The 15,957-nt window shown below is 35.9% G+C and overlaps 1 protein-coding gene across 1 annotated transcript in view; it reads right to left on the reverse strand.

Moving 5' to 3' along the window:
• The window catches only part of LOC123536145 (sorting nexin-14-like), a 56,153-nt gene that overhangs the window by 12,773 nt on the left and 27,423 nt on the right, over positions 1-15,957 (reverse strand). Inside the window, exons 16-27 of the mRNA XM_053528527.1 lie at positions 15,747-15,808; positions 14,234-14,304; positions 11,176-11,249; positions 10,151-10,340; positions 8,879-9,060; positions 7,694-7,790; positions 7,120-7,160; positions 6,481-6,551; positions 6,301-6,355; positions 2,418-2,538; positions 1,480-1,644; positions 784-814 (exon numbers count right to left, since the gene is read on the reverse strand). Coding sequence (XP_053384502.1) covers positions 784-814; positions 1,480-1,644; positions 2,418-2,538; positions 6,301-6,355; positions 6,481-6,551; positions 7,120-7,160; positions 7,694-7,790; positions 8,879-9,060; positions 10,151-10,340; positions 11,176-11,249; positions 14,234-14,304; positions 15,747-15,808 — 1,160 coding nt within the window. The remainder of the gene's footprint in view (positions 1-783; positions 815-1,479; positions 1,645-2,417; positions 2,539-6,300; positions 6,356-6,480; positions 6,552-7,119; positions 7,161-7,693; positions 7,791-8,878; positions 9,061-10,150; positions 10,341-11,175; positions 11,250-14,233; positions 14,305-15,746; positions 15,809-15,957) is intronic.

The following is a 15,957-nucleotide window of genomic DNA, read 5'->3' on the forward strand; positions in this document are numbered from 1 at the left end:
CCTCCACCCTTGATACATGTTGTTTCAGAGTTTTTCTATCTTTAGGTCTGATGAACCCTAGAAGGGGCCAAGGTCAACCATTTAAACAAACGTGATAGAAGTCTATGCCAGGATGCTACTGACCAAGTTTAGTGTAATTATGACCAGTAGTTTCAGAGAAGATGTTTAAGTAAAAATGTTGATGCAGGAAGAAGGACAACAGACAATCCATCTACACTAATAGCTCACCTTGAACAAAGTTCAGATGAACTAACAACCTATATACCTCAGAGAGCAACATTTCATCATATTACATAAATCATTTGTTGAAAGTTATTTTTAAATCAAACCAGGCATAAACTGTTAAAGTTGTGACACAAAAAACTGATGAATAAGTGCATTCTAACCCTGTGATACAGCAACTGTGGCTTCGGTGTAACTCACTATCATTTGTGTAGTTATTTTCAAATCTCTGGTATAACTGGGTACAAGCATTGTCTAGTTGCCCCTTAAATGAGGCACTCACTTTGAGCAAGGGTCCTTTATTTTAGAAGCAACACCTTGTCATCTAACACTGATCCCTTCTTGGTAATTAGTGCACAACAAATCATAAATATAAAACTATTCTAAAATCCCTCTATGTATAAATGCCAGTTCACATTGGACATTCATCTCCCCTTTGATCACACTCTAGAGCTGGGAATCAGGTTATATTATAATTGTTCAAAGGTTTTTACAACTGAAATTTTCAAAATGCACTTCAATACTTTGTTCTGTGTCTTTGTCAATGCAAATAAAAGATACCTTGGTGGATCGTTGTCAAAGAAAAGCACATCTGAAAAAGACAAAAAAAAATAAAAAAAAATCAGATATTAAAAATGTGTCAAATAAAGAAAACTTGGCTAAAAGTTAATAAAGCTGAGTTTGGAAGGAGGTTTTTGAATTCAGCCTTACCATTGGTCAATATCAACATCTTTCTTTTTTCATTTTTATCTCTAGAAAAACAGTTATGTTGCCTTATTTTAAGTGTACACACAGGATGCCATTTTCCTATCTATATCTTGGGTACAGGCTTTATTCATTGTTATCTGGAAAGATGACATTACCCACTGATTTCTGCCCTATCAAACATGAATAACTACCTTAATTCAATGCCATCAGAAGCCTGAAAGGCAAAATCAGATCATTCATAACTCACTAAATGACAAAAGTCAAGATACCTAGTTAACATAAGTGAATATGTGAATGGCAGTAATGGGCACCAACAGGCAGTTTTGTCCTGTTAAGATACTTATGTGGATAACATGCAGTTTTGTCACTTACCTGATAATAACTGAATAAGTGACTGATAAGTGGATATGTGGTTGGCAGAAATATGCTACCATACATGTATGTATCTGAGGCGTGACATGTGAATCTGACATTTTCTTTATATGTCTGCAGTTTCCAGCCAAAATGAGTCTATGATGACACTTATCATATAACAAACAGACTGTATACCTCTAAGCAGGTGAATAAGTGAGACCAGTCTATGCTCCTGGGTGACCATGTGAACTTTGTAGTCTGTGTACCAGTCTAAATATGCTTCTAATGTTGATTTTACAAACATTCGAGCTGTGTAAAGTAGATGGTGACACCAGTCTGTTACATGGTAAACAAATCTCGCTGAAATGGTCATATAATGTACATCAGAAATATTGTTAGCAAACATAATGTATAATAATAATAACAGGTGGAGACAAACAAATTGAATATCATGCAGACCTTTCTAGTAAATAAGAGAGAAGCTCAACTTGGGATTCTATCAATAAACTTCTTGAAAACATAAATCACTCATAAACTTACATCGCTATATTTTCAGAGAATATCTTAGAGAACATTTCAATTTCTTTGATAACTTTTCAAGTGATTATCTTCAATTTGACAATTTCCCCCTACAAGCCCAGCTTAACCTATTCATTTATTTCAGAACATATTTGATAATGAAGCTGACCAGCTCCATATGGACAATATAAGAACACCAGAAAGAACTTGGAGATTATGAAGTAGGTCAGAAGCAGACACAAATATTTTCCGTAACGAAATTATCAAAGACATACTGTAGAAAGCATTTTGTTCTTTATCTCTGTTTGTTGTAGAAAAGGTGTATACGACTGAAAAAATTATTAGCACATGTTCTTGACTGTAGAACAGGGCAGAAAGCTAACCTAAAACTGACACTATTCTACATCTTAAGAAATACTGATAAAATAGTACAAATAAAAGACATCACAAATGCTTTGGATCAACCAGTTAGAAGAGGGAGTTGTCTTTCAACTCAGTTTGTTTATGTTGGACTTAGGAGACATTGAGTTTGTTAAGAAATTTGTTTGTAATAATTGTATAAATGAAGAAATAGATGAATAGCAAGTTTTAGAGTAATTACAAAATAATTTTACCTATATAAATTAATGAGTCATATATTCCTTCCACATCTGACATTTCAACAAACAGGTCTCCATCCACATGGTCTCTCCTGTCTATACCATTGGCATTGTTCTCGTACATCGTCTGACATAACTGCAATATATATATATATATATACACAGTAGAACATCAATCAGTCAAGGGGATATGCAAAATATCCGAGTTACCCAATGTTACGAGTTAACTATCAACAACCCAAACATGTACGCAAATAAACATGAACTACAAATGCTATTTCACAATTATCATCTTGGTTTTACAAAAACAGTTGAAATGAGTAACTATCTGACTTCTTTAATTAAATGTGAACAATTTTCAATTAAAGAGCTTTTTCTCTTAATTTTTTATCAATCAATAAATAATACTGCCTACTTTCATTTTAGAATGTGTGCTCAAGTTTTAACACATTATTCTATCTCTCATTTTTTTCTCATGAAATTAAGACTCCAACAAAACTTTATAAATTGGCAAATTACAGAAACAAGAAACGCGGCAATGCCACGAAACCAGGTTTTCAACACTTTTCCTAAGAATAAACAAGAGTGCCAGAACAATATACGCCCGTCACAGCAAATTTCTTTACTCTAGCACCTGTATTTGCAGATGTAATTTTAATTTTGTGGTTGTTTAGTAATCATTGTAATTCTTTTGTTTTTCTAAGTCCACAAAAAAACTCCTTACTAGGTAGAGATACCTTATAATACACCTAAAATTAGAAAGTAACAACTATGTTGTACCACAGGAAAGTGGACTTGGTTTTTCCCTACGGTCAATTATAAAAAAGTTACAATATAAGTTATTTATAGTAACAACTAAGAGAAGTTAATCTTAAAAAAAAAAAAAAAAAATTTTTAAGTCCACACAGAAATCCTTACCAGGTAGAGATTGGTCAAAATACACCTCAAAATTGGATGTAACATGCATGTTGTACTACAGAAAAGTGGTCTCGATTTTTCCCTACGTCTAATAATGAAAAAGTTACAATATAAGCTATGTATAGTAACAACAAAGGGAAGTAATTCTAAAGAAGGGAACTGCGCAAGACACTTCGTCTCATGATGGTGTATAATTGTGTCAAGTCACATCAAAATCCCTCTATGCATGAAGAAGATATGCTCCGGACAAGGTTTTCATTCTTGTATCCTTTGACCTCTAAGTGTGACCTTGACCTAAGACCTAGGGACCTGGTTCTTGCGCATGACACTCCGTCTCATGATGGTGAACAATTGTGCCAACTTTCATCAAAATTTCTCCATGCATGTAGAAGATATGCTTACCCTAACCCTAACCTAACCCTAACCCTACTTTTATTAACAATGACCTTAACCTTGATCCCAGAAACCCCAAAATCAATCCCAAGCTACAACTTTATATAAGTTTTCTATACACCAAGTTTCATCATGATAGCTCATTCCTAAGTTAAGTTGTTGACCGGAAACCCTTTTTCTATTTTAAGTAACAGTGACCTTGCCCTTGACCCCAGAAACCCCAAAATCAATCCCAGCCTTTGTCTTGATATAAGGTACATACATACCAAGTTTTATTCAAATATCTTTACCAAAACAAAAGTTATTGACCGGAAACACCAGTTTGACGCCGCCATCCGCCGGCCCGCCCGTCCTCCCGCCCGACCAACGACATACCCCAATCTAATAGAAATGCATGAAATGATTTAAACCCTTTCATTGAAGATGGAGTTTTGGTAAATGGCTAAGTATGTTTAAGTGTCAGTAACCAGTATATAAACATTTGTATCATCCTAAACTACTGTTATCAACTTTACATACTCATTTACATAAAATGTTAATGTCATCATCTGAATATATATTATGCAATATCTATATAACAATAACCAATGCATTATACATATGATTATAACAAAATGTATGCAGAATTGGATACAAAAACTGCCAAGAAATTATAATTAAAAAACATACTGCCAACATAAATAATACTTGCGCTTTCATCAGATATTGATATGCACTAAAATTTGCATAAGTAAAAACTAACAAAATACTTATAAAGGAACCTTTGTAGATTTAATGTGGTTACATTGATCCATGAAATTCAATCCCAATAAACAATTAAAATTTCCATATCTTTTATCTTCAAAAGTTGAAATCCATCATTTATTTACCCTTAAAATATCTGTTTTGGCCTCAAAACCACAAAGTTTCATGTAAACAATATTGAACTATTCCACAGTACAAACAATATTACCAACTACTAATTATGTATACAATGATTCACCTACAATGTGTTGTTATGAGACCTCAAAATATAGGAACAGTAAAAATTTACAGGTATATTTATGGTGACTTTGATTAAGAAATAAAATATCTCTTTTAATGATTTGTTGTTGAATAAAACCATTGTTTGGAGATGATATGATAATACTGGCTAGCGGCCACCAAATCCGGACGACCACCAAACCGGACAGTCCTGTAAAAGCTGTTTTTGGTCTTTAACCTTGCTAATCTGTTTAAGATCAAATGGACGCTTGATTTTGAACAACAGGGCAAAGTTACAACAGTTAAATTTAAGTATTTTACAAGAAATGCTACATTTCATTTCGTCTGCACTCACGAAGCATGTTTACATGTCGGGGGAAGTCGGAAGTGGCGCGATGCGCATGTGCAGTATTTCCGTGAGCTCCCGCCATTAAATCTAAAGGTCCTATGCAAATTTGAGGTAAGCAGACGAGACGTTTAGTAAACACTTATATCGGGGAAATACACCTTTGATAATTCAGTGCATGACCTTTACACACCCTAAAACACATTTTCATATCAAAATATTCACTTGAAAAGTGAAATTTTAAAAGATTTGGTTGGGAGAGATACTATCAAATTTATAGATTCAAGACAGGTAATTCATACAATTCTAGGACTCAGACACTGTACGACTACTTTCCATTGGTTGAAAATAAACTTTAATTCAATGTTGAATGTAAATTGAAAATCAATAAAGTGACAACTTGCTGTCCAGAAACATGGTACTGTTAGACCTTAAAACAACGTGATTCGGTGGCCCTTTGTGCGGGCCTCGAAAAAGTACTTGACCTAATTTTAGAAGTAAACAAATTAGCTCTTTAGTTAGGAGGAGAACCTAGCTTTGTTCACGTGGAATTTCAACCACCAGATATATCTATTTCCTGAGTTATCTTGAAAAATATTCCAAAAGTGTCCGGTTGTAGGACACTAGCCAGTATGCATCTGAACAACAAACAATGATTATTCATTCAAGAGCAAATCACTAAATGAGATATATTATTTTGATTCCAACACATTATCAAGGATTATTGTTTACATCAAATACTTGCCTGTATTGTGTGGTCTTCTTTTACAGCAGCTATGAAGTTTGACGCTATGACGTCTAAACTCGTTTGTGTGTGTGTGTGTGTGTGGGTGGGGGGGGGGGGGGGGGGGGGGGGGGGGCGCTAATAACACACAGTTTTCAGCCTTCTTTCTTTAATAAGGAAATAAACTGGGTCATGTGAGAATGTCGAATAACTGTTTGAATTTCTTATGCTGAAATAGTCGTAATAACCCAATTTAGGTAGATTTAAGCATTCTTCTAGGATTACTGGTACCGGCAGACCCCCATGAGCCTCTCCTGACTTTCAGGCACAAGTAGAACCACTGGCCTTATATGCCATCTAGATATCTTCCTCATATGAATGAATCTGACATTCGGAAGAAGAGCGTGAAGGGCAAATTGATTTAAAGTTAGCTACCCACACACCTGACAAGGGTGTCCAATAATGCCCCGTTCTGAAAATGACATTGTCTCCCAGAACACTTATTTGGGGGTTTACAGTACTGTAAACAATTGATTATGTGAACACTGACTTACCTTCAAACTTGATGTTGACAACAGAGAGGCATCAGAATCTCTTCTTTCTTGTTTGCTAAAAGTAAACAAACAGGTCAATGCAACAAGTTACTCATATAAAATATGTTGTAAGAACTTGACTACAATTGATGTAAAATAGATATATCACTACTAAGCTGCTTAATGACTAGTGTATCTTACCCAGGTCGTGGTTTAGGAGGCTCTGTACTTTTCTCAAATCCGACCAGGAACGACTCCAGGTGCTGCCCTTTCTGCAATATAAAGGAAACTATTATAAAAGAGCCGCATCGTGAGAAAAGCAACATAGTGCATTTGCAACCAGCATGGATCCAGACCAGCCTGCGCATCCGCGCAGTCTGGTCAAGATCCATGCTGTTCGCTTTCAAACCCTATTGCAATTAGAGAAACTGTTAGTGAACAGCATGGATCCTGACCAGACTGCACAGATGCACAGGCTGGTCTGGATCCATGCTGTGATTTTTTAAATTTTCAAATTTACTGTGGCTAAGTATCAATTCTATATCTAGTATGCATTAATAATAAGATGTATATATAACAAAAAGATCATTAGTTTTACATATCAAAACTTAATAATTCTGTTTAGAATGTTCATGTTTAGTTCTCTGTAACAACTTGACATTCAACTTAATATCATAAATCATTTTAAACAGCTGACATTGTGGTTTTGAAAAAAACAAATAAACGGAGCTAGAATGACAGTGTGATTTAGCTTAGTTTCACCTACTAGCCTCTGACTTAGCATTCAAATCTGCCAGGGTATTGACAACTTGCTCTTTTTCTGAAGATTTTCTTACTTACCTCTTTCACTAATTTTCTGGCACCCGATTTCAGAACACGGCCTGAAAAAAATCAACAATGTTCAAAATTCCTATTCAACATGAAATCACTGGGATTCAAATTTATAAATTTTGGAGTTTTCAAAATATGTCAAACAGTATAAATGACAGAATGAGAATTCAAACAACCAGTGCACTTAATATCATATATTGGTAGCAATTTTGGTCTGGTATTACTGAATAACAATTTCATTTTTTTGCAAAATACTCTACTATTTTGAAGAGGAGTTTATTTTAGAATGTAAAAGCTTATCAAAAAGAACAAGTTACACCACATGTAATTTTACCTATACAGTACAACCAAACAAAAACAAATAGCCTCTAAACCAATGAAAACTTTCATTTTCAACAGGTTTCAGGATTGTATGGGTTATTACAACACTACAACAAATTCTAGATGATGAAAATTGTTCAACTGGAAGGGGTTTCCACTTTTCCAAAGTTTCTAGTTAAGAGACACTATGTATTATTATAGCTTATTAAAGATCTTCACTTAATACTATTACCTCTTCTTCAAAAATCCCTACAAGACTCACCTATGTTGATATCTAGTCCAAAATCAAAGGCTGTTTCAGCAGTGAAAAAGTTAAATAGTAGCTGACTGCCCTTCAACACAGGTTTTGTTAACAATTTCTGAAATAGCAAAATTCAACAAACTTATAAACCAAACACTTTGGTCAATATTCATCAACATATGAATTTTATTCTTAGAAAGGTTTATATAATATTTTGATGTTTATAGACTTTTTGTTCTGCTAAAATAACTGCCATTGTAACATCAATGAGACCATAGTTCAATTCTGTAACATCAATGAGATCATAGTTCAATTCTGTATCATCAATGAGACCATAGTTCAATTCTGTAACATCAATGAGACCATAGTTCAATTCTGTAACGTCAATGAGATCACAATTCAATTCTGTAACGTCAATGAGATCATAGTTCAATTCTGTAACATCAATGAGATCACAGTTCAATTCTGTAACATCAATGAGATCATAGTTCAATTCTGTAACATCAGTGAGATCACAGTTCAATTCTGTAACATCAGTGAGATCATAGTTCAATTCTGTAACATCAGTGAGATCGTAGTTCAATTTTGTAACATCAGAGAGATCATTAATAAGTTCAATTCTGTAACATCAATGAGATCATAGATCAATTCTGTAACATCAATGAGATCATAGTTCAATTCTGTAACATCAATGAGATCACAATTCAATTCTGTAACGTCAATGAGATCATAGTTCAATTCTGTAACATCAATGAGATCACAGTTCAATTCTGTAACATCAATGAGATCACAGTTCAATTCTGTAACATCAGTGAGATCATAGTTCAATTCTGTAACATCAGTGAGACCACAGTTCAATTCTGTAACATCAGTGAGATCATAGTTCAATTCTGTAACATCAATGAGATCATAGATCAATTCTGTAACATCAATGAGATCATAGTTCAATTCTATATCATCAATGAGACCATAGTTCAATTCTGTAACATCAATGAGACCATAGTTAAATTCTACAACGTCATTGACACCACTGTTCAATTCTGTAACGTCAATGAGATCATAGTTCAATTCTGTATCATCAATGAACATCAAGCTGGTATTCCCTTATGGCATACATGAATTCAATTTTGCTTTAATGGGGGAAGTGGGAAGAAAGAAGGTATTCATATAAGGGTTTGTATAGAGCATGTTTTTTTGCACACATACTTCTAGGTAGGATTCGAATAATTCTCTTTTCCCTTCAATAAACTCCTGATTCTTAGTTCCCATTATCTTTTTAGGAGGAAGTACACAATCATCAAGTTCGGAACCATGGAACTCCTTCAGTTTTTGTTCGAGAGTATAAAATTCTGTGTACTTCCTGGCAACAGTCCAACTGGATCGTCCTTCTGAAATATCAAATGGGAGATCTCATAAGTGTACTAAAAAGACTGATATTTACTTCCATTTATTGCATCATTTAAGGAAAAGACTTACCTTCCATCAGACCAAAAGGCATAAACTGTAACATCAATGAGATCATAGTTAAATACTGTTATATCAATGAGATCATAGTTAAATACTGTTATATCAATGAGATCATAGTTTGCAGGGCTCGACATTAACATTTATCAGACTGTCCTGGACAAGTAAAACGTAAGTCCGTTATTGAATGGTTGTTGTTTAAATAGACAAGTTATCTATTTAGAACAAAATGGACATTATCAATTTCTGTATATGAATGAATGAGCATACAATATACTGCAGACAGGCCAAACAACTGTTTTTATGACAACGGTAGTAAACATGGGTGATTACCTCCCTTCGCAACTGCAGTAATTAATTTTATGACATCAAATTCATTTACGTATTATTTAACTCGGCAACAATGTTAGGCTTGTTTTCAAGCTCTAAAAAGCCTTAACATCAGAAAACACAAAAAGGGAAAATAAGAAACTTTTGGAAGCAATGTTTTATTGCACATCTAACAGACATGTTCAGAGGTCAGGAGTTGAGACATGTTAGTTTCTGGTCAGGACAAGTACTTTCACAGAGTACTTGTCGGACTGGACAAAAGAAAACAAATTTCAATATCGAGCCCTGGTTTGATAACTTACAAGACAAAACCTATTAGACCTTTAAATGCTAAAGGTCTCTGTTACGACTCCACCCACATGCTGCAAGTCAATACTTTTAAACCAGTATTTACTACAGCTTCAAGTTTAAATTTCAACTGAGATTAAATTCCAGCTGGGACTGACTGTCAGTACTGAACAGTCACAGTCATTAGCTTAACATTTAATTTCAAACATGCCATTTACATAAAAATGACAAATAAACTATCATTATCAAACTACATAAAAATGACAATCACACTTAGCTGAGACTAAAAATATTTGTGAACTAGGGCAGTAGTGACTTTTTTGTAAGGTGATTCATACTCAGCAATCTAAACCAGTAATAAAACAAACATTTGCTCAACATTTACCATTCACATACCATTTTCGTATTCAACTCTCCTTATTTCTACAATAAATACAAAGAACTGTTTCTTAGGATTCTCCGGGTCAGATCTGGCCCCTAACCTTGGTATTGTGACCCTCCATGTACTCAGGTCATGCGGTGTGAACTGTTCAATGGTATGCTCAAGGTCCTCAAACTGGGCCTCATCTTCCAACGAACTTGCTGACTAAAAATTGATTTCAAAATGATTGATAAAACATTGTAATGCGTTACTTAGTTTCAGAGATCTTGTTTGAAATGGAGAAAGCTCAGCAAGGAAATGTTGTACCTTCCTCCTCACTGATGTCAAATAAGAACTGGTACTGGTTCGTCTAAACTTGTTTGATACCTGTTTGTTTCAACTTTGCTTTATTTAGATTCTGTTTTGAATGGCTGAGGAAGACCCGATGTGTGTGTACTGCAAGCTAGTGAGACATGGTTCATAGCCTTAGCAGTGAAGGGCAAATAATTCAAGTGCAGCAACTTTAACCATTTAGCCATTTGTTTTGTTGGGTTCGGGTAATAAAAGACTGATGGGACAGAGCCCAGGTGCCCCTAATACCATTATTTCAGGTATGAGTGAACAGCTTCGTAGAACCACTGACCTTCAACAAGCCAGCTGGATGGCTTCCTTAAATAACAACCTGAACTGGGCTTGTACCTACAGAGATGAGAGGCCTGTACTTCAAAAGAGGCCCTTCATATAGCCAAAGAGGCTTGTAAAGTTAAGCACACAAAATGAACACACTTAATGTGGCCCCCACCAGGAAACTAGTCTTTAATGTCTTACATCTGACACTTTGATAGGAGTACAAATGTACGTAATGCTAGCAACCACACAGCTGTAATGTATATCACAATTCTTAGGACTAACTGAAGTTTACAACACTACATGACTTTATCTAAATAAAGACTATCAATACACCAAATCTGTTGACAATAGCTCTGTGGGCGCTTATTCCATATATTCATAAGATATACCCAGCTGAGGAAAAGTCTAAGTGTAAGAGGAGAGAACTCACAGCAACTGTAACAGTATCAGCATCATCTGTGTTCTCAATATCAAGAAGATCCAGGGATGATATTGACCTTGTGTCTGAAATACAAAAAGTTATATACAGAACATGTGAACAAGAAGCATTTTAAGCTATAACAGATGTATAACTGTTACATGTACAAGTATCAGCAGCTGATTTCACTCTGTAGAGAGAACTGCAAATCTGTACACTGCATACTGTAAAATCAATAATTCACAAAAAATTCAACTAGAGTTGTCACAGGAATGACGAATTATACCCCCACAATATGGCCTTGTCACAGAACTAAGCCAATGTCAAAGCTGAACTTGCTTGACCTTTGACCTACAGACCTCAAAATCAATAGAGGTCATCTGCTGGTCATGATCAACCTCCCTATGAAGTTTCATGATCCTCAGCCCAAGCGTTCACAAGTTATTGTCCGGAAAAGGTTTAATTGACCTTTGACATTTGGAACCACAAATAATTATGGGTCATCTGCTGGTCATGATCAACCTCCCTAATAAATTTTGTGATCCTAGTCCCAAGCGACCTTGACCTTTGACCTTCTAACCTCAAAGTCGAACATGACCTGTATTTAATCATGTTACACCAGTGTACAACAAGAGTGCAAGAATGTCACAATATACGCCCGTCACAGCAAATTTCTTTACTCTAGCAGCTGTATTTGCAAATGGAATTTTAATTTTGTGGTTGTTTAGTAATAACTAAGTGTTTTGTTTTTCTAAGTCCACAAAAAAACTCCTTACCAGGTAGAGATACCTTAAAATACACCTAAAATTGGAAAGTAACATCTATGTTGTACCACAGAAAAGTGGTCTTGGTTTTTCCTACGGTCAATTATAAAAAGTTACAATATAAGTTATTTATAGTAACAACTAAGGGAAGTTAATCTTAAAAAAAAAAAAAAAAAAAAAAAAAAAAAAAAAAAAATCAAAAAAAAAATTGTAAGTCCACACAAAATCTTTACCAGGTAGAGACTGGTCAAAATACACCTCAAAATTGGATGTAGCATGCATGTTGTACTACAGAAAAGTGGTCTCGATTTTTCCCTACGACTAGTAATGAAAAAGTTACAATATAAGCTATTTATAGTAACAACAAAGGGAAGTAATTCTAAAGAAGGGAACTGCGCATGACACTTCGTCTCATGATGGTGTATAATTGTGTCAAGTTACATCAAAATCCCCCCATGCATGAAGAAGAAATGCTTCGGACAAAGTCATTCTTGTATCTGACCTTTGGCCTCTAAGTGTGACCTTGACCTTAGACCTAGGGACCTGGTTCTTGCGCATGACACTACGTCTTGTGGTGGTGAACATTTGTGCCAAGTTATATCAAAATCCCTCTATGCATGAAGAAGAAATGCTCGGACAAGGTTTTCATTCTTGTATCCTTTGACCTCTAAGTGTGACCTTGACCTTAGACTAGAGACCTGGTTCTTGCGCATGACACTCCGCCTCATGGTGGTGACATTTGTGCCAAGTTATATCAAAATCCCTCTATGCATGAAGAAGAAATGCTCCGGACAAAGTTTTCATTCTTGTATCCTTTGACCTCTAAGTGTGACCTTGACCTTAGACCTAGGGACCTGGTTCTTGCGCATGACACTCCTTCTCATGATGATGAACAATTGTGCCAACTTTCATCAAAATCCCTCTATGCATGAAGAAGATATGCTCCGGACAAAGTCATTCTTGAATTTGACCTTTGACCTCCAAGTGTGACCTTGACCTTAGACCTAGGGACCTGGTTCTTGCGCATGACACTCCGTCTCATGATGGTGAACAGCTGTGCCAAGTTTCATCAAAATCCCTTCATGCATGTAGAAGATATGCTCCGGACAAGGTCTGTGGACGCCGCCCGCCCGCCCACCCGCCAACCAGCCCGCCCGCCCGCCAGGGGCGTTCCCATAATACGTCCCGTTTTTCAAACGGGCGTATAAAAATTTAAGATCCTAGACCCAAGCGTTCTCAAGTTATCATCTGGAAACTGTTTAACTGTTCCGAGTAACTGTGACCTTGACCTTTGACCAACAGACCTCGACGTCGAACTTGATCTGTATTTCATGATGTTACATCTGTGTACCAAAAATTATGATCCTAGGCCCAAGTGTTCTCAAGTTATCATCTGGAAACCATTTAACTGTTCCGGGTCACTGTGACCTTGACCTTTGACCTACAGACCCCAAAGTCGAACTTGACCTGTATTTTATGATGTTACACCTGTGTACCAAAATATATGATCATAGGCCCAAGCGTTCTCAAGTTATCATCCGGAAACTGTTTAACTGTTCAGGGTCACTGTGACCTTGACCTTTGACCTACTGACCCAAATTTGAACTTGACCTGTATTTTCTGATGTTACACCTGTGTACCAAAAATTATTCAAATCGGTCAAGCCTTTTATGTGTTATCATCCGGAAACCACAAAAACCAAAGGACCGACTGACTGTCCGACTGACCGACCCCCAAGCTCACGCCCATATACCCCCCACAAACTTCGTTTTGTGGGGGTATAAATAGTCAAGCTAAAAATATCATGTCCCTGGTTATATCATCTTAGCAAGCATTTCTTTAAACTGGGGACCAGACATAGGTAATACTAGAGATGCTTTTGAGAAAAGCGCATGTCTCCCACAACTGCCTAATCATCTAAATAGTAAGTCAGTCTTTATATACTGTTTACTTAATCTACATGTGCATGCGCTTTCTTGACAGCAAAAGGACGCCTATACTACTAGTAGTATAGGCGCCGGTTTACGGGTAAAACTGCGCAAGAAATCTGAGTGTTTTTGGTAAATCAAGGGCCATAATTCCAAAGTGCCTAGGCAGATTTGCCTAGTTATTGAACTTGGCCGAGCACTTATTGGCAGACACATTTTGGTGAAGTTTGGTGAAGATCGGATGAGAAATGTTCGATTTAGAGTGCTGACAAGCTTTGTGACAGACAGACACACACACACACAGACTGGAGTAAATCAATATGTCTCCCACACCACTGTGTGGTGGGAGACATAACAAGATACCAAGTAATAACCAACCTGCTGGTTTGAACACTTCCTTGATCTTTGATCCAAAACTTGCAATGCCTGAATTCTTCTTATTTGGTTGTCTATATAAAAAACAAGAGGACCATGATGGTCCTGAATCGCTCACCTATCCCCACATGACCCAGTGTTGAACTGAGCATGACGTCGTTATTTCTATTATTTGACACAGTGACCTAGTTTTAGAGCACATGTAGCCTAGATATCATCAAGATAAAAAATTCTGACCAATTTTCATGAAGATCCATTGAAAAATATGGCCTCTAGAGAGGTCACAAGGTTTTTCTATTATTTGAGCTAATGATCTTGTTTTTGAAGGCATGTGACCCACTTTTAAACTTGACCTAGATATCATCAAGGTGAACATTCTCACCAATTTTCATGAAGATCTCGTGAAAAATATGGCCTCTAGAGAGGTCACAAGGTTTTTCTATTTTTCGACCTACTGACCTAGTTTTTGACAGCACATGACCCAGTTACGAACCTGACCTAGATATCATCAAGCTGAACATTCTCACCAGTTTTCATGAAGATCCATTGAGAAATATGGCCTCTAGAGAGGTCACAAGGTTTTTCTATTTTTAGACCTACTGACCTAGTTTTTGACTGCATGTGACCCAGTTTCGAACTTGACCTAGATATCATCAAGCTGAACATTCTGACCAATATTCATGAAGATCTCGTGAAAAATATGGCCTCTATAGAGGTCACAAGGTTTTTCTATTTTTAGACCTACTGACCTAGTTTTTGATGGCACGTGACCCAGTTTCGAACTTGACCTAGATATCATCAAGATGAACATTCTGACCAACTTTCATAAAGATCCCACAAAAAATGTGACCTCTAGAGATGTCACAAGGAGATGTTTACGCACGGACGTACGGATGGACGCACACATGCACTGACGACGGACCATGCGTGATCACAAAAGCTCACCTTGTCACTATGTGACAGGTGAGCTAACAATTCAATTTATTGTACAATGTCAATATCATCTGAATGATATAATAAGACACAAACTACAGTAAGGCTAATGATACATGTGTGTCATTCAAATAGACCATCTTCCACAAGTTTGCTGAGGTAACATTTCCATGTTTTTCCTGTCTCTACCTCACTTAAGAATAATTTCAAATATATTTTCTGAAAGTGAAACTGAAAAAAGCATCTCTAAAAGTTAAACTTTTTAAAAACCTTTACAAAAAGCTTTTTTTTTACTTTTCAACTTTACACATGGATAAGCATTTTTCTATTTTCAATTTTGTTAGGACAATGGAAAAAGGAGTCCCTTGTCCAGGGCAATTTATTCTAACAAATGAAAATGCTTCCATAATTTGACTTTCAACAAAATGAAAATCTATTGACTTTTTTATTTTTTTTCTCACACTATTTTTTTTGGCTCAACAGTTATATTGTATGGTAATATCTTAAAATTTCTTTACTGCAAAGTTGTGTATGTGGGATTTCAGACAAGTGACAAACATACCAACAGACACACTGGACTTACTTTGCTACATATCTGTTATGCACCTGAGATGCCAGTCTCTCTCCACATATCATTGTGTAATACTGAAAAATTCAGAAACAAGTGTCAGGGCCAGAATTTCTACTCTATATGAAAATCAATCCTTTTTGTTTTGCAAAAGGAAGTCTTCCAATACCAAGGCACTTTACTTAAATAACCCATTTCAAGGATAAAGACATGAAACTACTCTTTT

This window comes from Mercenaria mercenaria, chromosome 17 (assembly GCF_021730395.1).
Source record: "Mercenaria mercenaria strain notata chromosome 17, MADL_Memer_1, whole genome shotgun sequence".
NCBI classification, from domain to species: domain Eukaryota; kingdom Metazoa; phylum Mollusca; class Bivalvia; order Venerida; family Veneridae; genus Mercenaria; species Mercenaria mercenaria.